Source organism: Platalea leucorodia (genome assembly GCF_965183815.1).
Source record: "Platalea leucorodia genome assembly, chromosome: 8".
Taxonomy (NCBI): Eukaryota; Metazoa; Chordata; class Aves; order Pelecaniformes; family Threskiornithidae; genus Platalea; species Platalea leucorodia.
Genome location: NC_138830.1, coordinates 11,664,810 through 11,685,678, shown reverse-complemented (window position 1 = coordinate 11,685,678; position 20,869 = coordinate 11,664,810). Strand labels below are relative to the sequence as shown.

The following is a 20,869-nucleotide window of genomic DNA, read 5'->3' as shown; positions in this document are numbered from 1 at the left end:
CCCACAGCCAGGGTGGGGATTTGGGCACAAATTCGGGCACAATACACTGCAAAATGTGGGGAGCAAGCCCCCCCCTCCCCCTTTTTCTCCCCCAGCAGCACCCAGCCGCCTGGGTTTTTCCGGCCCTCCAGCCGAGCAGAGCTGCCAGCTGGCAGTGCCAGGCTTGGCGAGAGCGGGCGCGGGCAGCAGTGCCACGCTTGCCCCCGCACTGGAGCCCAGCCTGGCCTGGAGCGGCCCCCCCGTGCTGGGGCTAATAGGAAGCGATCCATCAGGCAGCGCCTGGGCACGCTGCCCGCCTGCCAGGCACCTGATGGATTTATCACCCAGCACCCAGGCAATTTCCTGCCCTCCTCTAATCAATAAGCAGGGGGTAGGGGGCAATGCCAGCTCCCCCATGGAGGTCATCACGGGAGGTGGCAATGCCGCATGAGACAGGTCCCAGAGCAAGGCCAGAGGACCCAGGTGTCTGGGCGAGGCCACCTCCCCACCCACCCCCCCGTCTCATTTTCCCCCTCCTCCCTGGCAGGACCAGGGGCTCAGATCCCATGGGGCACGGGGGGCCTACAGATTAAAGCATCTGGGTGCCCCCCACCCAGCAGCCCCGGGGGTGCTGAGCAAGATCTGGGGTGCCATACCCCACAGCCATTAGGGCCAGCACCCGGCCGCTCCCCTCCCCAGCCTCACGCCAGGAACCCAGGCATCCGGGCTCCCCTCCCCCACCCCTTCCCATTTAATTTTTCCTAATGAAAGGCAGGGAGGATGGCGGGGAGCCGGGGCACCAAGGTCGAGGCTGCCTTTAATCAATCCCTGCTGCTGGCTGGGTGCCCGGAGGAGCCGGCGGAGGAGAGGCCGGGGGCGGCAGGAGGGGGGAAGCACGGGGAAGGGGGGTGCAGGGTACGACCAAGGGGCTCCCCAGCAGCCAACTGGGGAACCCAGTGCTCAGCCCCCCCGGGACCCCATTATCCCCTACCGCCACCCCAAAGAAAAGGCACCATGAATGCACCGTGCTGCCAGGCCGGTGCCAGGGCTGTGCCCGGATCCTGCCAGGGCAGCTTTAATCCTCTGCAGGAGACACCCCCTAAAAAACAACCCACACCCCTGCACCCAGCCTCCAACCCCTCCCTGCCAGCCGGGGTGGGGACACCGGGGCTGGGGCCATCCCCGGGCTCGGACTGCTAAAGGCACTGGGCGAAGGAGGGCAGAGGGAGCTGGGGGGGACCCGGGGGGTGACCTACAGCTGGGTGCTGGTGACGGCACTCACCCCGTGCACCAGCACGGTGGGGCCCAGCCCGCGGGTGAGCAGCTCCAGCTGGTGCAGGTAGAGCTGGTAGAGGCTGGTGTCGGCGGGCGGCCGCGGCAGATAGAGGAAGCGTACGGCCGGCGCGGGGCTCTGCTCCAGGACGAGTTTGTTGGCAGCACAGACGTACTCATCTGACACTTGGGTGGTGTTGGCCGGGAAGTTCACGGCCCCTTCCTCCTCCTCCTCTGCCCCGGTGGACACTGGTCCCCCCGGAGGTCCCCGTTGGGTTTGCCAGTGCAGGCGGGTGACGGCGTCCCAGGGCACCAGCTGGATCTGGGCCTGGATGCGCAAGTCCTTGAGGAGCTGGCGCAGCTTCTCCTCCTGGGCATGGGGCATGGCGCCTGCCTCCACGCAGAGGAAGAGGCGCAGGCGGGCCCGGCGCCAGGCCCGCGCCATGTTGAGGACGCAGGCCATCTGCAGCAGGAAGAGGCTGCAGGTGTCGGCGTAGCGGGCGCTGTCGGGCCGCAGCAGGTTGACGGGCCAGACGTGGATGGAGGGTGGGGGGCTGGCGGCCCGCCGCAGCTCCCAGGCCTTGTCCAGGCTCTCCAGCTGCCGGGCCAGCAGGACGTTGCGAAGCATCTTCAGGGCGTCAGCCACGATGCCCACGTACTCCCGGGCCGACAGCAGCTTGGGGGTGGTGGGCGCCCGCAGCGGGGGGAAGCCCAGGGGGACCTCCTCACGGGTGCTGGTGAAGGCAGGGTGCCGGGCCAGACCATCCTGCGGCACCGCGTCATCGTAGAAGCCCAGCACCAGGGTGTTGGGGCGCATCCCGCCTGCCAGAGAGACCACACCGGCCCGGCTGAGCAGAGGTGGAGGGCCCTACCAGCCCTCCTGGCACTGCAGGTGCCAACAAGCCCCAGCTTGGCTTTGGCATTGCTCACCCTGGTGATTCCAGACCCCTCAGCATCATGCACCCAGATGCCTCCAAGACCCAACTTGGCTTTGGCATTGCCCACCCAACATCTCTCCAAGCTCCAGCTTGGCTTTGGCGCTGCCCACACCGGGTGCTTTCAACCCCCTTGGCATTGCCCATCTAGGTGTCTTCAGGTCCCTCAACATTGCTGACACAGATGCCTCCAAGCCCCAACTTGGCTGCAGCATTGCTCACCCCAAATGCCTCCAAGCCCCAGCTTGGCTTTGGCATCGCCCACTCAGGTGCCTCCAAACCCCTTGGCACTTCTCACCCCACAGGGGCAGCAGGGTGGACCCTCACCCGTGCCCAGCCCAGGCACCACTCACCGAGGCCGGAGGTGAAGAGGAGCTGCCGGACACCATGCCGCACTGAGGGTGCGAGGGTAAGGCTGACGAAGGCCTTGACGTTCAGCTTGTCCACCAAGCTCAGCCACGAGTCCTGCTGGGGCTGCAGCGGGTCCGAGGGCAGCGTGTCTGGGTGGGGAGCAAGAACAGCATCAGGGGGTCAGCTACCCCACACCGGGGGCTCACCCTGGTGTCCCCGCAGCAGCCCCCCTGCAAAAGGAGTGCCAACCCCCGTGCCCACCCCAGCACCCACCAGATGGGGAGGGTGGAAGCAGGTGCTTCCAGTCAGAGATATGAAATTATACATAAATATATAAAAAATACCCAGGCAGCCCCATCCCCCCTCCCCAATTTCAGGCCATTAGTCACCACGGCAACGGTGGGGGGAAGCAGAGCCCATGCATCTGCTGGGGCGGGGATGGGGACGGCCACGGCGTCTTCCAGGGAGCACGTGTGTGCAAACCAACAAGCACCGGGGTGCCAACATGCCTGAAGCACGTGGACACGCAGCGGCAGGCGTGAGGTGAGGATGGACACAGGCACACACACGTGCAAGGCTGTGCTGAGTGTGTGCCCACGCGTGTGCTGGGTGTGCATAGGCACTGACCCATGCAACGCGACTGTGCTGCATGGGGGCCCAGAGGAGCCTGGGTGGCACATGCCACATGTGCACAGCAGCGCCAACACGTGCAGGAGCCCCATGTGCACATCTAGGGATGAACGCTTGAACACATGCATGTGCAAGCATGCAGGACATGTGCAAGCACACGTGTGCACAGGAGGTGTGAGACAGACACAAGCCACTTATGACCCCCACACTGTGCCACACATGTGCCCAAAGCGCTGACACTCCCCAGCTATGCCCACTCTACCCAGCCAGGAGCTAGTAGTGGTGGCACTCCATGGCTTCTGGGAGCCCCCCAGCACTGCAGCAAGAGGCAGAGGCCACCAGCACCGGGGACAGGGCAGACCCTCACCCAAGTCCTGCAGCTCGACATGGCCCAGGACGTAGAGGCCGCTCTTCTTGAGGTCATTGACAAAGTCGATGAGGCGGGCGCTGCCCCGTGGGTTCTGCACCATCAGCAGCATCTGCGGGCGCCAGAACTTGACGTGGTCCTTCCGCACGTCCAGCATCAGCAAGTACTTCCGCACCTGGAGAGAAGAAGGGAGGGCAGCAGGTGAGGAACGCTCCTTCCTCCAGCAAACCACCCATGGGGATGCCAGCCCGAGGACACGCTGCCTGGGATGGAGCTATCTTGGGGACACCAGCTCTCCACCCCATGAGGGGACAGCGGAGGAGGACTGGGCTCACCTGGTGGAAGATGAGGGCCTGGCTGATGTAGCCCCAGGTGCTGCTGGGTGAGAGGTAGTGGAGTGCGAGGAGGAGGAGGAGGAGGAAGCCCAGGCTCGCTGAGGCCGACACAGGGCTGATGAGGAACATCATGACGCAGCAGCCCGCGATGCCCAGCAGGCATGTGTGCCAGGTGAAGTACCGAAAGGTGGGCCTGGAGCAGGGAGAAGGGGACACCCGCTACTGCATGGCCCTCGTGCCAGCTGCAAGGTGGGCACAGCAAGGGGGGCTGTGCCAAGGTGCCAACCAGCCACCCCCAGCAAACCCCACTGTGCCAGCCCAGGGCATGTCTGGCACCCCAGATACCTGCAGGAGAGGGCGCAGAGGGGAGATGGTTCCTCCCAGGGCACTGGGCAGCCCCTTGCTGCCAGCCCCTGGCAAACAGGGGTGATGATGGTTATGGGGCTGGCACTGCCCTGGCACGGCCGGGGGGCCAGGTAGTGTCGGGCAGCACCGGCAGCCGTGGCGCCCGCTCAGCCTGGTGCAGGGAGGCGGAGGCGGGGAGGCAAGAAGCTGTTATTTTCTCTAATTGTTGTTTTTCCTGAAAGGTAATTAAAATCCTTTTCCGCTGCGCTTGATGGAGACCTCAGGGGGCGGGGAGGGGGCACCAGATGTGGGGTGGGTGAGGGGACTGCTACCACCCACCCCAGCAGCCTCCCACCCCAGGCACCAATCCTGCCCCATCCGTGCCTGGCCAAGGGAGCAGCTAGCGGCAGGGTCAAGCCCCAGCCTGGCACAGACACCAGCTCTCCCTTGGGAGTGGGGTGTTCTGGGAGACCCCCAGCCAGTGCCACCCAGCCCTGCTCCCACCTGAGGGACCCTCCCTGCTTCAGAAACACAGCACCCTGCACCAAGGGCGGCAGGCATCACCCAGGAGGGAGATGAGGCTCCCCCCAGCCACCCTGCCGTGCCCCCCCCAGATTTGGCAGCCCTGCCAGGCCAGCCCGGTGCCAGGGTACCCCACACCCCTCGCCCCAGGCTGGGGCTGCCTGCCACACACAGTCCTCCTTCCTGGAAGATCATCTCCTCCCCCCACCCAGGATCCCCCTCCCTCCCCCTTCCCCGTTAGTTTAATTAGCGCTAATGGAAAGTGGGCTCCATCACCATTTGGCAAGCTGCCTGGGGGATGCCGGGCGGGCACAGGCTATAAATTACCTCCGGAAAGCCTAAGGGGAAGGGGCGGGTGGTACCCGGTGGCACTGGATTTATCTGTACCCACTCAGCAAAGTGGTGCCAGGGTGTGGGGACTGTGCCAAGACCGTGCCACGCCGGGCCCTGGCCCCTTCTCCCTCCCGAGGGACTGAGGTATCTTTTCCACCCTTAATGACCAGGAGAGGGGTGCTCAGCACCTCTGCCCTTCGGAGGGGCAGCAGGCACAGGGATGGCAGGGGAACCGCAGACAGACGGATGCACAGACAGGTACCTGCCCAGCATCTGAGTGCAGCCTCCCTCCCCTGTGCCAGCAGGTACCTGAAGTTGGGGGCTGATGCCCACTCCAGTGCCAGGCAGGCCAGGTTGACAGTGGCGTAAACCAGGAGGAAGAAGGTGGTCACAACCCCCGCAATGGTGTTGAGTTTCCCGGAGAAGAGCACCAGCTGCAGAGAGCACGGGCAGGGGGGCACAGCGTCAATGCACGGGAAAGGGTACGGGCAGTGCCCCTTGCTGTGATTTATCCTTAATTTATGGGCTCAGGGAGGGAAGGGCACAGCTGCAGCTGGACACCCCAGGCAGGGGGATACCCAGGGCAGGGGGATGTTCCAGGCTCCATGATGCCCAGCCCAGGCACCAACCCACCTTCACCCAGCGGGACTGGGAAAGGAGCATCACAGGCAAACTCACCTGTACCACCAGCCAGGAGAGGATCACCGCCATCACAGGGTTCCCACTTGCAGATGTCTTCTTGGCCAGCGCCAGCGCTCGGCCTGCGGGCAGAGCAGGGAGGTTGGGCTGGGGCACCCGGGTGGGCACCAACAGGCTCAGCCACCAGCCAGGAGTCCTGTCCCCACCCCGAGTGCTGAGGTGCGGGCAAGCGCCAGGGAACGCAGGTGACCCAAGTAGGCACATGCCAACCCATAAAACATCACCCCACACAGCAAGAGGATTCCCCGGTGACAGGGCTGGTCCCTGGCAGAGACAACCTCCTGGGTGGGGTCTGGCAGGTGCTGGCGAGCTCCAGGCACTCACCAAAGAGATCATCCCGGGCCAGGGCATAGAGGATGCGGGACGCTCCGATGAGGTTGCTCATGGCCGCAGAGAGGGTGGCAGCGTAGATGCCCACTGTGACCAGGGGCGGGAAGATACTGATGTCACGCAGGAAGCCGTAGTCTTTCTGCAGGAGGGTCCTGGAGAGGGACACGCACATGCTGGCACCCGCCTTGGCTCGTGCCAGCATGCCCTGGCACCAGGCACACCCTGGCACGATGGCCCTGGCGAGGGGACGGGTGGCTGTACCTGTTGCAGGTGGCACACATGAGGAAAGCCAGCAGGTTGTAGACGAGGTAGGTGAAGAGCACGGCGGAGATGGTGCCCCGTGGGATGGAGTAGCTCGGGCGCTTCAGGTCCCCTGTGGGCAGGAGCAGGCAGCATTAGTGCCCACAGGCACAGCACCTCCCTGCTCTCCTCCAACCTTGGCTCCCGCTCCCGGTGCCACCCAGCCCAGCACTCCCTGCCCATACCTGACATGTTGGAGCCTGCCATGATGCCGGTGCAGCCATTGAACATCACCGCGAAGACGGAGCTGAAGCTCATCATCTGCCCGGTGGTGTAGTCCACCCCATACCCGCCTGCAGGACACACGGGCACAGGCTGTGATGCGCCGTCTGGGGCAGCATAGCCCCACCATATACCCTCTCCTTGATGTCCTCATACGCAGACCATGGGAGAAACCACCCCATGGCACCTGTTCTGTGTCTGCAAGCTCCCCCCACCCTCCAGTGAGCCCCTGCCAATGTGGAGGTGCCAGTGTCACCCCTCCCCGGGGCGCAGGAGCCACGGTGGGCAGGGTGGGGATAGCTGCTCCTCACCACCCAGGTTGTCTCGCAGGGTGGCAAGCGAGAAGCCGGTGAAGGAGCCGTTCTCGGTCTCGGAGCCGTTGAAGTGGGGCAGGCGGATGGGCACCCCAATGGGCTGCGTGGCGAAGAAGCTGATGAGGATGGTGCCCAGAACAGCTGCGACGATGAGGAAGATGAGGAAGGTGGCCTTGGCATAGATGGAGGCACCCACAAGGCACACGACGAGGCAGAGGGCCAGCAGCACGGTGCCGTAGAGCAGCTCATACCAGTAGCTCTGGGGCAGGACGTGGACACCTGTGCCCACTTTTTGCCCTGGGCAGAGACAAGGCAGGATCAGCAGTGCTCGGAGAGGGCATCACCAGGAGCTGAGAGCCACCGGCGTTGTGCCAGGCATGACTGGCACCAACTCACTGGCCAGAGGGCTGGGTGAGCCATGCTGGCTATGCCGGGCATGGTGCTTGGCAGGCCCGGCAGGATGCTAGGGCTACTTGGGTAAGGGACACCCTTGCCACCACACATGGGGGTACTCACCAGGCGGGATCCCAAAGCTGTCCACCACCGCCTCCACGAGCCCCAGCACATAAAGGGCACTGCCGCACACGTTGGCCAGGAAAAACATGATCCCGATGCTGCCCCCGAACTCCGGGCCCAGGGCACGGCTGATCATATCTTGCTCAAGTCAAAGGAAGATGCCAGCAGCCCAAACCACCATCAGGTGCCCCCACCCCCCACCCCCAGGCCAGGGGGGTCACAGCCCCAGTGTGGCACCCCAATGCTGCTGGGTAGTCACCCAGTTTTGGCCCACATGCCCTGCCCCAGCAGCACCCACAGCAAAGGATACAGTAGGCTCCTCCGGCATCCAGCGCCCCGTTGGTAGCGATGGCACACACAGACAGCACTGTCATGCCGATGATGAAGTATGCCACCGCGAACATGGCCAGGGCTTGGTACAAGCCAGCATGGCCCACCACGAACCCTGCCAGGATGGGGGAGAAGCCAGCGTGCCTGTTAGCTGGGCACGGACCACCCCCCAGACAGGGTCCCCGGGCACAGCCAATCCCCCCGACCTCATCCTCACCGAGGCACATGGGCTGCTCCCGTCCCCCTGCCCACAGCTCCCCCCAGACGTGCCACCCCCTTCCCTGCCAGGGTGGGGATGTCCCCACCCCGGGGTGCTGCCACCCCCCACCTGCAGCAGCCCTGGGGGCCAGCCCAGCCGGTGCCCCCCACCTCAGGGCATCTCCATCCTCCTGCCGTGCCAGGATCAGGCCTGGGCACACCCTGGGCACCGCAGCTCAGAGGGGCACACCCAAAAAGCAAACAAACAGGGCAGGGGCTCTGCTGCCCACCCAGCCCCGGGGCACTGCGGGGGAGTGCCGGGACCCCCGTGCCCTGCTGCCACCCTCAGCGTGCAGGGTGCCCCTTGCACCCCAGCTCGAGCGCCAGGAGCTGACGGGCTCCCCGCGGGGTTCGCATTGCAGCCTCGCTTCCCCTCTGCAAAGCAGGAAGCAAAAGCAGCCCCAGGGCTTCCCTGCCAGCCAGGACACCCTCCCCAGCTCCCCTCCCTGGGGACAGGGCACCCAGAGCCCCCCGCGGCCCTGCCTGGGGTGACGGGAGGCGAGCGCGGCCGGCGGCACCGCGGGCAGGAAGGGGCTGCCCTCGGCTGCAGGGAGATGCCCTATCTCAGCCGCAAGCCAGGCCGCAGCCGTGCCCGCGGGCAGCGAGGGGGGTGCCGGGGCCACGGCCGGGGCACGGGCATCGCAAGGAGATCTTGGGGGGACAGGCTGGGTTTGGGGGCACCCCCTGCCATCCCTGGAAGGCTGGAGGGTGCCCAGGTGCCAAAAGCGGGGGGGTTGGGGGGGGTGGGGGAAATAAAGGGATGCCCCGAAAGCAGCCTGGGGGTAAGCAGGAGGGGCTGCTCACCCTGGAGATCCGGGGGGTGCTTGAGGCGTGGGGGAAGCGGGGGGCTGCCGGGGGGAGCCACGGCCCCCCACGGTGGGACAGTTCCTCTTCCCGGCAGCTCCCCTCCCCCACCGCCCCACACTTCCCTTCCAGCCCCGCGGCCCCCCGGGGTAACGCACCCCCGGGCGGGGGGACCGGGGCAGGCGGGGGGACCCTGATGCCCGCTGCGGGGTAGGGGTTGGGGGGGGTCAGAGCCTGTGCGAGGACCCCAAACAGGGGGGTGGGATGGGGGTGAGTGATGGCACGGGAGAGCTGTGCCCACAGCTCGGGGGGTCCCCTAGGCAAGGGAAGGGGCTCAAGGTCCCCCCCAGGGCCTACTGGGCCCCCCGGGCACGCAGCCAACTCCCGCCCTGGGCTTTCCGTGGGCGGAAAGTGAAAGAGGAAAAGCCTTCCCCGTTCCCAGACCAGGGCAGACGCTGCCTGTCCTGGGCCTCTGCCTGCCCCGGGCCAGGCTGGGGCATCTCCCCCTGCCAGGGCCCCCGCAAAGGGCTGCCACCTCCCCCCGCTCCATGCCCAGCCTGCCCACCTAATTCTCCCAGGTCGCCCAGTAACAGACTCATAACCCAAACTGGGAGCAGCCTGGGACCCAATCTGTGCCCTCCGAACAGCACAGAGCAGGGGGGCAGCTGGGTGCCTGATGGGGGACACTGGGGGGGGGTCCTGCCCTGGGGACACCATGTGGCAACTGGGAGAGAATGGGGCTGCTGTACTGGGGGTGCCGGATCCCGGCCCTGGGGGATACCTGGGGAGCAGCGGGGTCCCAGCACTGGGGGATGGGGGGACACGAGGGCACTGGGATCCCGCTTAGGGAAGGCACTAGGGTCCTGCCCCAGGGACACTAGGGCTTCACACTGGGGGCACCGAGGTCCCTAACTGGAGTCCCATCCTCTGGGTACAGCAGGAGCCCTGGGTCCCAGGCTAGAGGGGTCAGGAGGGGACACTCAGCACTGGGACTCCAGCCTGGGGGAGAGCAGAGGGGGCACTGAAAGGGGACTGAGAATCCAGACTGGGGGGCTCGGGAGAGGGTACTGGGAGGGCACTGGGGTCCCAGACTGGGGCACTGGGGTGAGCACTGGAGGGGAGCACTGGACTCCAGAGAGGGAGGCTCCAGAGAGGGCACTGGGAGGACACTGGGAGGACACTGGGGACCCAGACTGGGGGAGCTCAGGGGGGAGCACTGGGACGTCAGACTGGGAAGCTGGGGGGAGCACTAGGAGGGCAAAGGGAGGACACTGGGGTTCCGGACTGGGGGGCTCGGGGGGAGCACGGGGGCTCCGGACTCGGGGGGTTTCGGATGCGGGGGGCCTCGGGAGGACCTGGGGCCCCGGGAGGACCTGGGGCCCGGGCTGGGGGTGCCGGGCAGGGCTGGCGAGTCTCGGGGGGCCCCGGAGGGCGGCGGGGGTGGGGGGGGGGGCGGGGGCGCCCGGGGGGGCGGCGGCACTCACCGAGGCGCAGGAAGAGGACAACGCTGAACATGGAGAGCAGCGTGGGCACCACGACGCCCAGGAAGGTGGGCAGCTTGCAGGGGGCGGCGGCGGCGGCCCGGCCGCGGGCGCGCTCCCGGCCCCGCTCCTCCTCGCCCGAGCCGCCGCACAGGCGGTACGTGAGCAGCGCGCTCCGCTCCGAGCTCGCCATGGCCCGGCACGACCCCGGACCCCGCCGGCCCCGAAACCCGCCCGGCTCCGGCCCCGGCCCCGGCCCCGGCCCCCGGCGGCCCCGCCCGCCGACCCGGGCCCGACCCGCCGGGCCCCGCCCCTCCCAGCTGACCACGCCCACGCCCCGCCGGATAGGCCCCGCCTCCTGACCCGCCCCGCCGGGTAGGCCACGCCCCAACCTGCGGGGTAGGCCACGCCCTATCCCGACCATATAGGCCCCGCCCCAGCTTGCCGGCTAGCCCCGCCCCTCTGTTGACCGCGCCCACAGCCCATACCCCACCCTCATCCCGGCCCCCGGCCCCAAATGTACCCCCAGAGTGGGCCCCCCCCGCCGCCCCACACCCCGAAACCCCCCGGCCCTCCCGGTGTCTCCCCACTCCCGGTACCCGGCACTCACCGCCCCCCCCCATCCCGAGACTCACCCCACTCCTCCCGGCACCCCAACACCGGCCCCCGCACCCCTGCATCGCCACACGCCCCCTGCCCCCGACCCCCCCCCCAACGGCCCGAGTCACCCCGTGGCCAGCACCCCGATACCGACGCCAGCACCCCCAGGGACCCCGGCACTGCCCGCCCCCCCGGTGCCCGCTCCCCGCGCCCCCCCTCCGGTGCCGGCCGGGCTCGGCTGCCCGCGCCAATTACCGGACAATCGGGGCCTCGGGGGCGCCGTCCCTCCCTCCCCCCTCCCTCCCTCCCGCCGCCGGGGCTGGGATCTGCCCGGGCCCCGGGGTCCCACTGCCGCCGCCGCCGCCGCCCGGGGCGGCCGAGCGCCTCTCCAATTAGGTTAATGGGGTTGGCACCGGCACCGGGGCCGGGGGGGGGACGGGACACGGCGGGGCCGGGGGCGAACCCCACGCCGGCCTTGGGCACCCGCGGTCCGGTCCACCCACGGACCCCCCGCCACGGCGCAAGCCCGTGACACGAGTGGGGGGGATCCGTGCGGGGACACCGGGGCGGAGCGCGGGAACGGCGCTGCACACACACACCCCCCCCGTGTCCCCGCCGTCCCCCGTGGGGCGGAGGCGCAGCGAGCCCCCGCGGCGTCCCCGCGGCCGAGGTGGGAGCCCGGCGGGGCCGGGGCTTTCATCTGCGGCGGGCCTGTCGCCGTGCCAGCCGCGGGCAGCGCCGCGCCTTTGATGTGCCACTGAGGCGGCATTGTCCGAGCCCCCCGGCACCCTCAGGGCCGGGGGGTCCGGGGGGAGCGCGGCGCGGCGGGGCTGCGGGCACGGAGGCGGCCCTGCCCCTGGTGGGGACGGGGGGTGGCGGCACGGGCACCTCCTTGCACCTAATGGGGACGGAGAGGGGGGCGTAGGCACCCCCTAAGGAGGGGAGAGACGAGGGCATGGGCACGCCCTGTCCCCAATGGATTTGGGGACATGGGCACCCCCTGACCTCCAAATGGGGATGGGGAGACGTGCACCTCCTGCCCCTGAGACAGACATGGGGGCACGGGCACCCCCCGCGCCCCAAAGATGTGATGGGGATGTGGCCGCACCCTGCCCCACCAAAGATGCTGAGGCCGGGCCCACGGGCACGGGAGGGTGGCAATGGGGGCAGGAGGGCGATGCGGGCACCCCAAAAGTGTGCGGCCAGTGACAAACCAAACTGTAGACACTGGGGGGACCCCCTCCAGCTGGGCAGGCGAGAGTGGCCCCCCTACCCCTGGGGCCAAAGCTACCCCCCAGAGCCGGCCACGCCACCCTCTCGCTGCCTGCCGCTGCCAAAAAGCGGGAGGCAGCCGGTGCCCCGGCCCCACCTGCCCCCCCCGCCCGGGGGCGCGTCCCCCCTCCTGCACCCCAGGCGAGGAACGGCCTTAGTGTGGAGCCGGGGTGCTGGGGGGGTCCTCGGGGGTGCAGTGCCCCTGCACGGGGTGGCCCGTTCAGCCAGGGTCGGGGGTGGCACAGAGGGAGGGACCCCCCGCCCCATGCGTCCCCCCCGCCCCGCAGTGGCCGCCGCTGCCCGCCTTTGAAGCCCCCGGAGGGTCTCCCACGCCCGGCCCGGGGCCCCCCGCGTCCCGCAGCCGCCGGTGCGTTCCCACCCGCCCGCTGCCGCCCCCCCCGCGCCCGGGGCCCGCCGGAGGGAGGGTGGCGCGGCCAGGGCTTGGCGTGAAAATGATCAAGGGCCGCGGGCAGCGCCGGAGCGCAGCGCCCGTCTGATGCTGCCCGCCCGGAGGCCCCGTCGAACAAAGGCGGCATTGAGGCCCCGGCTGCGCCCCCCCCCGCGCCCCCCGCCCCGAGCTGGCATCTTGGCGCGACATTAATGAACTCGCCTGTTTGTGCTCCCCCGGCCCCTCTCTCCTCCCACCGCCCGGGGGGCACCGTATATATCCATCCCTCCTCGCCCGCCTCGGGTATTTCGGGGGCTCCCCCCCCTACTGACCCCCTTTGCCCGCCCCGGGGATGGAGCGAGGAGGGAAGAGGACACGGGGCGCTCTCCTCGGGGTCCGCCTGGTCCCCCCGGTGCTGCTGTCGCTGCTGCCGCTGCTGCAGCTGGCTGGGGGGGCCCCCCTGGGCCAGGGGCTGTACCCCATGCCAGCCGGCGTCCTGCAAGGTCAGTGGGGCACGGGGACGGGGCATCTTTGTGGGAGGGTTTGGCTGCAGATGGGGTGGCTGTAGGAGCCGGGACTCCCGGGTTCACTCTCAGGAAGGGCGGGAAGCGCAAGCAGGACGCCCAGGTCTCTGGCGAAGCCCCCTGTGCCCACGCTGCCTGGCCTGGGTGGCAAATGCTGCCCGTGGCACTCTGGGACACCGGGGTTGCAGGGAGCAGCGTGGTTCGTGTCCCGCGGCCGCCAGCTCTCCCTCCTGCCCCGGGTACCTGTGCCAGCCCTGGGGGACCCTCTGCTAGGGCATGGCCAGCAGGAGGGCGGCTGTGGGCAGGTGCAGGTGGGCACAGGTACGGGCACACGTGGGGATGCACATACAGGGCACGCACAGGACTGCACACACGTGGGCACACGCAGGGACGTGCAGGCACGAGCACACAGACCCTGGCACACACAGGTGAGCACCCAGAGCGTGGGCACAGGTGTGCATGGAGGTGCATGCACTCGGCCACGCATGGGTGCACAGGGGCACACCTGCCCAGGCTCACACCCTGCTCCATGCCCACGCTTGCACACGTGTGTTCACAGGGTCTCCACATGCAGCAGGCACACACGGGCCTGGGCAAACACCCTCCCCTCACCATGTGCCCGTGTGCCAACCGCACCAGGGAGGTGACAGTCATGCCTGTCACGCTACACAATGCCAACGGGTGACAGGTCGTGCCCAGCCTGACTCCCACCACGGAGATATCAGGGCATGGGCACTGGGTGGGCTGGGAGCACCCGTGGCCATGGTGGGGGGCACTGGGGAGGGCACCGGGGGTCTGAGCGCCCTGTGTGTGTCCGGCAGCACTGTCGAGCCGGGGGACGCTGGTCCTGGAGGCGGCACTGAGGAGTGCGCTGCTGGCGCTGGAGCGGGCACTGGCCGAGCAGCAGCGGCAGCGGGGCGCCTGCGGGCTCTGTGCCCCCTGCCTCTTCCCCCCCTGCGCCAACCTCACCCGCCACTGCCCACGTGAGTCACAGTCCCCTGGCTCCCAGGGCCCCATCCCCAGGAGACCCTACCCAAACAGAGCCCAGGGTCCCCACCCAAACACTGCCCAAGGTCCCTATCCAAATGCTGCCCGGGGTCCCTATCCAAATACCACCCCATGCCCAGGGGACCCTACCCAAACACGGACCCATGCCTGGAGACCCTACCCAAATACTGCTTTGGGTCCCTACACCAAAGCACCACCCTATCCCCTAGAAATCCTACTCAAATGACACCCCAAGACCCTACCCAAGCACTACTCCTCCCCTATAGGCTTTACCCTATAGACTTTACGAAAAGAGCGTCCAGACTCCCAAAACATATCCCTAACTGCTAGAGACCCTACCAAACCACCACCCAGAGACCCTGCCCAAGCAGCTCCCCATCCTCTCTAGATCCTACCCAAACATCACCTGGAGCCCTACCCAAAACATTGCCCGATCCCTTGTCTGCTTTCCAGAGATCCCCACATAAACTTATCCCAGCACCCAGAGGACCCTACCAAACCATGCCAACACCACAGCCCCATCATGGGCCCTTCCCACCCGCCCCAAAGCGGAGCCCGGGGTGGCCCAGGCAGAGGTGGGCAGGAGGCAGGCAGGACATGGGGATGCCCACAGCTCTCCTGTCCTTGCAGCGCCGGCCGTGCCCCCCGCCATGCCCCCCAGCTGCCAGGACCTGCTGGATGCCCAGGCGCTGCCCAAGCTGTCCCAGCGCAACTGGGCGCTGAGCCAGGCCTGTGCCCCCTACCAGCGCCTGTGCCCACCCGAGGGGGCCCAGCACCACTGCGCCCTGCTCAGCGCCCGGCTCTGCCGCCACCGCCTCCAGGAGTGCCGTGAGTGGGCATCTGCATCGCCCCGGTTCCCTGGAGAAGGGAGACCCTACAATAACAAATGGAGCACTCGAGGGCCTGCCTGGGACTGCCCAGAGGGGATATGGGGCATTGGGGGGTGACAGGGGGTGGTGGGGTGGGGAGACTGGGGAGGTGGGGGTACGGTAGGGTGATGATGGATCTCTGGTGGGATGGGAGATTGGGGGGGATGGAGGGATCTGGGGTGAGAGGTGGAGATTTGGGGGATGGAGGCACTGGGAGCAATGAGCAGACTGGGGGGCACAGGGTGCTGAGGGGTGATGGAGAATCTGGGGTGGGAGAGGGGAGTGTGGAGGAACAGGGCAAAGAGGGGTGATGGGGAGTTTGGGGACACCGAGTCACTGGGGGTGACAAGAACTCCTGGGGTGGTACAGGCGTGCTTGTTCGGGATGATGGGGATCTGGGGGGCACTGAAAGGAACCGGGGGAACTGGGGACAGCAGGGACATGGTGGTGACATTGGGGGAGGTGTCCCCACATGCCATGACAGCCTGTCCCCACAGGGATGGCAGCCGCAGCCCCGGGCCCTGATGCACCAGCAGAGGCGGCGATACCAGGTGAGCCGGGGCGGCCCCGCGGTGCCCACGCCACCCCCCCACCATGCCGGTGGGCGCCCCCGGCCCCCAGCTCCCTGCTGGGCTGGGGGGCAGAGGTTAGCGTCGGCAGCTGCTGGCCTGCGGGGTGCCCCCGGCCCGCCGCCCGCTTGCCTCTGTGAGCACAATGAGGCTTGACAGCACGCCCTGCGTGGCCTGACCCCCCCCGGGGGCCGCCCGCCACCCCCTCCACCCACCATGGCCATCCCAGCACCGCCGTGCCCGGCCGCCCTGTGCCCATCCAGGAGATGGGGCGTCCTGGCAGCGAGGTGCCAGGACCCGCCCCCCCTCACCCCAGCTTTGTCCCCCAGGGAGCTGCGGGCACCGCGGGGGCCCCCAAGCGAACACCACAGCCCCCCGAGGACGGATCATGGGCGGCAGCGTGGCCCCGCGGGGGGCCTGGCCCTGGCTGGTGTCGGTGCGGCTCCACGGGGAGCTGATGTGTGGAGGGGTGCTGGTGGGGCACTCCTGGGTCCTCACCGCAGCCCACTGCTTCGCCGGGTACGGCGGGGGGCATGGCAACGTAGGGATGATGTCCCTGCAGAGGGGGGCATGGGGTGGCACACTTGTCACCCCTGTAACTCGCTGTCCCCCACCCCGCCAGGAACCAGAACGAGCTGGCGTGGACAGTGGTGGTGGGTGACCACGAGCTGGGCAAGATGGACATGGGCGAGCAGGCAGTGCCAGTCCGGCGCATCCTACCTCACCCCAAGGTCGGTGGAGATGGGCACCCCTCTGACCTCCCTGTGCATGCCCCAGGGCTCCCCACAGACACCCCCCATCTCCTTCCAGTTTAACCCCAAGACGTTTCATGGGGACCTGGCGCTGCTGGAGCTGGCGGTGCCGCTGGCCCCCTCGCCCACCGTCAGCCCCGTGTGCCTGCCCAGCAGCTCCGCGGAGCCCAGCCCTGGCACCACCTGCTACATCACAGGCTGGGGCTCCCTCTACGAAGGTAGGTGCCACCCGGACACCCACGGGGTTTGTGGGGCATCCCCCTCGGTGCCCGCTCCTATGCCCAGTGCCAATGCACCAAGCCAGGGTAGGGGGGTGCAAAAGAGAGGGGGGGTGCCCGGGCACAGGGCATGCCATAATAGGTGCCTTGCCTGGCAGAGGGGCCAGCAGCCGACGTGGTGATGGAGGCGCGAGTGCCCCTGCTCAGCCAGGAGACGTGCCGGGGTGCCCTGGGCAGCGACATGCTCACCAACGCCATGTTTTGCGCCGGGTACTTGTCTGGGGGCATTGACTCCTGCCAGGTAACACCCAGGGCTGGGAGGCTGCCAGCCCCCCAGCTCAAAAATCCCTCATGGCACACAGTGCTGGGCATGTGCCGCAGCATGGCACAGCCCGGCAGTGCGGCTGGGGTCCTGTCCCAGACCAATGCATGGGCATCCCCCCTCCCAGGGTGACTCGGGGGGCCCGCTGGCATGCCAGGACCCCTCCTCGCACCGCTTCGTCCTCTACGGTATCACCTCGTGGGGCGATGGCTGCGGCGAGCAGGGCAAACCGGGCGTTTACACCCGTGTCGCTGCCTTTGTGGACTGGCTCAGCCTCCAGATGGACCGTGAGTGTTACTGGCTGCGCTGGGAGGGACAGAGATGCCCAGGGTGCTGCCCTGGGTAGGGGTGTTCAGCACCTCATGGCAGCCTGGGTGCCCTTGCAGCCGCCCCCGGCAGCCGGGAACCGAGCTGCTTCGACCTGCTGGCACTGGCCCAGCTGCCCCCTGAGCAGCAGCCGCCCGAGCGCGCACGTCTCTGCGCCTTCTACGCCGGGTCCTGCCGGGCCCCCCAGGGCCGGGCCGCCTGCGCCCGCCTGTCCGAGGAGACCTGCCGCGCCAGGACGAGACGATGCGGTGAGCCGGGCGATCATGCCGGGGTGAGGGTGTGGGGCAGGACCCCATTTCTGGCAGCGTGGGGCCGATGTGGTGCCGGGGCCATGGCTCTCCTGCTGTGCCTGCAGAGCTGCACTCCTACGCCCAGACCTTGGTGGATCTCCTGCGCCGGGCTGGGGACTTCATCCGAAACCAGTTTGACTTCTCCTTCCTCACCCATGCCCTGCCCCAGCTCCTGGGCAAGATCTATGGGCACCTCTTCCCGCCCCGTGTCCGCAGGGATGCCCCAGGTACCCTCCCAGGCTGGGCCACCCTGTGCCTACTTGGGGTCTCATCAGTCCCCCCCATGCCAGTGGCCGAGGCACCAGCAGCCTACCCTGGCACCCCCATAGGGCTCCCCTACCCTTTGTCCCTCCTGTCCCCTTCTTGTCCTCACAGGCCCAGCTGTGGCAGGGGGCCAGCCCAGCCCCACGGCAGAGGGACCCCAGAGACCCCCCACCAGGTGGGGCATGGTGGGCCACAGGACAAGGGGAGCTAAAAGGTCTGGGGAGGTGGGCAAGATGCCCATGGGCACTGAAATGGCTTTTTGGGGATAGCCTAAAGCATTGGGGTCCTGTTCTTTCTGCAACCAGGGCACACCTGGAGGGAGGTGGGCACGGCCCCCCGGGGTGCCCAGGGCCAGACAGGTCCCACAAGGGGTGCACAGGGTGGGGGGTGACGCTGCCTAGGGGACAGGTGCCAGCAGGCACCTGCCTGAGCTCGCTCTGCTGTGCTTGCAGGTGGGGGGCCAGGCAGCCGCCCCCCTTCACAGGGCTCTTCGGGGCCGTGGGACCCCGGCTGCAGGACTGGGTGGAGGCACTGAGGGCCATGGCGGAGGGCAGCACCCCGGTACCTACCCCGGGCGGGGGGCAGCTCCGTGGGGAGACGTGGCTCTTCTTGCAGGTATTTGGGAGGGATGGGCTGGGGGGAGCCCCTATCCCTCTGGTGACAGTGCCACCCCGGACCAAAGCCCAGCAGTTCCCCCATGTCCCTTCCTGATATCCCTTGGGCCCATCGTACCCTGTGCATCCACAGATGTGGCATCTCCCACTCTGCCACCACAGAGGGGGCATCTCACCCTCCCCAGCTGAAACCAGTGCTCCCAGACCAACCAGTGCAGAGCCAGCCATGGGTCTGACCCTGCAGCTTAGGATCTGACCCAACACAGCCATAAAGATGTCACATGTCCTCAGTGCCCCATCTGACACCAGCCCAGCCGTGCCCTGCGCTCTGCCACAGTGCACCTGACCATGCCCATGGGTACCCTGTGGGTGCCCCACCATCCACCCTGTCCCCCCTTACCTTCAGCAGGGCGAGGCGGTGGTGGAGGAGCTGGTGGGACAGGGACGAGCCTTCCTCACCCAGCTGCGGGCAGAGCTGGACCTCAGCACCCCTCTTGAAGCCATGGAGCCGCGATGGGCACCCAGAGAGCTGGCAGGGACCCCCACACTGAGCCGTGAGCCCCGGGAGCTGGGGGGACTGGGGCCAACGGGGCAGCGGAGTGTCCATCCACTGTCCGGCTCTGTGCCCACCAGCCATGTCCCCGCCAGGGTTTTCACACCTCTTTTGGTGTCAGGGCCTGCACCAAGGGAGAAACGCGAGCTGATGCCCACAGAGCTGCCGGGGGTGGAGGAGGAGGAGGCAGGCGCAGGCAGAGGTAAGCGCCCCGCAGCCCCCAGCCACTGTAGGATGCCACATGCCACCATGGCGATGGTGGCAAGCCCGGCCTCAGTTTCACATGCTGGTCCCAGGGCTGGTTGTCCCATGTTGGTGGGACAACCCTCGGCCATACCCTCCTCCACAGGGACCCTCTGCCCTGGCTCCCCCAGCATCCCCAGAGCATGGTGCCCCCATGACTCTTCCCACCCCTCAGCACACCACTGATGTCCCCCCTCCATCTCTCTCCTGCCCATCCCTGGGATTGCAGCCTGCCCGGGCCTCAACGAGTCAGTGGTGCGGGTGGGTGCAGTGCGGGAGCTGTACGCCTGGGTGCTGCGGGTGCCCGAGCCAGACCTGGCCATGACCTTCCAAGAGGTGAGTGCCCTGTCCAGCTGCTCCAAGCCCCCTGCCCCGGCAGCCAGACGGTGCCACCCCTCAGACCGTCACCGTCCTGCCATGCCCCTGAACCCCTGGGACTCACAGTGTTGTCGTCTCCCCACAGATCCTGGTGGACTTGGGCTCCAAAAATGCCAAGGGGCTGTACCGGGCGCAGGTGCGGGCCACAGTGGGGGGCCGCCCCATGGCCTTCACTGGCCTCGTGGGGCTGGAGAGCGACTCGCTGGCCCGCAGCATGCCCGGCCTTATCGCTCTGGCACTCGAGGCACTGAAAACCTAACGGTGCCCGCAGTGCCCTGGGGCACCATGCCAGCATGGGGACAGGGCTCTGGGGCAGGGGTGTCTCATGTCCTTCAAACACAGCTCCCTCCCCAGCTCAGGCTCTTCCACCCTTTTGTCCCACATCGTGCCTCAGTTTCCCTCTTCCCACCAGCACTGCCCGACCTCCCCAGGGCAACGAGGTGCCAGGGGGCACCTGGGGCCTCTCAGCCAGGGATCACAGCCCTCCTCCTCTCCCCAGTACCCCCACCTTGGCAAGCTCACCCTCACCCCATTTTCTCTAGAGACACTTGGGCTGTTATTTATTTGTACATAGAAAGGTTTATTTTTCAATAAAGAAGGGCTCTATTTTCTGGTAGCTGGCATGTGTGAAGCGAGTGATGTGCCACGTGGTGTCAGTGAGGCGGGCACCAGTGGGGGACTTTCCATGGGGGATATGACAGCCCATTGCACCTCCCTTCCCATTCCCCTGTACCCCAAAGCGATGCCCCCAGCCTCGGTTCCTGCCCCTGGCATTGGTGCTGCACCCAGCCTGGCACAGACTCCCCACCCCGGGGGTCAGGCACCCCTCCTGCCCACCGCAGCACCCGTAGCACAGCACCAGTGCCCGCCCCTGGTGCCACACCATCAGGGACGCACAGGAAACCTTGTGCCAGTGCAGGGGCTGAGCGTGCCCTGGGCCAGCGGCAAGCGCTGGGGTGATGCCACCCCTGTGCTTGGGCATTGGTGGGTACCAACCCCTCCTGCTTGCGGGGAGCCTGCCGCCCCGAGCAGCATCGCTGGGGCTGCTGAGCAGTGGGGAAGGGACCGCCCTTCCCAGTGCCGAGCAATGCCCGTACTGGGGTCCCCAGGTGCAGGGTGATGGCCTGACACCCGTGGGGCCAGCGAGGCCAGCTGCGCCTGCCCATCTCCCCTTCTCCAGGCACGGGGGTGCCGGAAGAGAGGGGTGGGAGCGGGTATCCGGTCCGGCACCCTTCCCCCTCGGCACCTGGCACCATCCATCTCCCGCTCCGGCCGGCAGCCGGACATCCGCTTGGCCAGGCCAGGCGGGGAAGCGGCCAGGGCCTGGCACTGTGCGAGGGCACCGCGGGCACCGC

The 20,869-nt window shown here is 67.9% G+C and overlaps 2 protein-coding genes across 2 annotated transcripts; one reads left to right on the top strand and one right to left on the bottom strand.

The window, feature by feature from the left end:
• Positions 1–900: 900 nt before the first annotated feature.
• SLC12A9 (solute carrier family 12 member 9) lies at positions 901–10,516 on the bottom strand (the record flags this gene model as incomplete). Its single annotated transcript, XM_082320996.1, has 13 exons — positions 901–2,073; positions 2,540–2,686; positions 3,535–3,709; positions 3,870–4,062; positions 5,379–5,503; positions 5,748–5,830; positions 6,093–6,250; positions 6,360–6,471; positions 6,584–6,691; positions 6,932–7,231; positions 7,451–7,588; positions 7,761–7,895; positions 10,327–10,516. The coding sequence occupies 13 exons, from the start codon at positions 10,514–10,516 to the stop codon at positions 1,232–1,234; spliced, it is 2,706 nt and encodes a 901-aa protein (XP_082177122.1). The 3' UTR covers positions 901–1,231.
• Positions 10,517–12,935: 2,419 nt separating this feature from the next.
• On the top strand, positions 12,936–19,773 carry PRSS56 (serine protease 56; the record flags this gene model as incomplete). Its single annotated transcript, XM_082319038.1, has 15 exons — positions 12,936–13,086; positions 13,929–14,090; positions 14,746–14,943; positions 15,883–16,072; positions 16,176–16,284; positions 16,364–16,523; positions 16,682–16,824; positions 16,973–17,132; positions 17,232–17,420; positions 17,528–17,689; positions 17,838–17,901; positions 18,179–18,341; positions 18,747–18,894; positions 19,366–19,472; positions 19,600–19,773. 15 exons carry the CDS (start codon positions 12,936–12,938, stop codon positions 19,771–19,773), a joined length of 2,280 nt encoding a protein of 759 aa, XP_082175164.1.
• Positions 19,774–20,869: the final 1,096 nt, after the last annotated feature.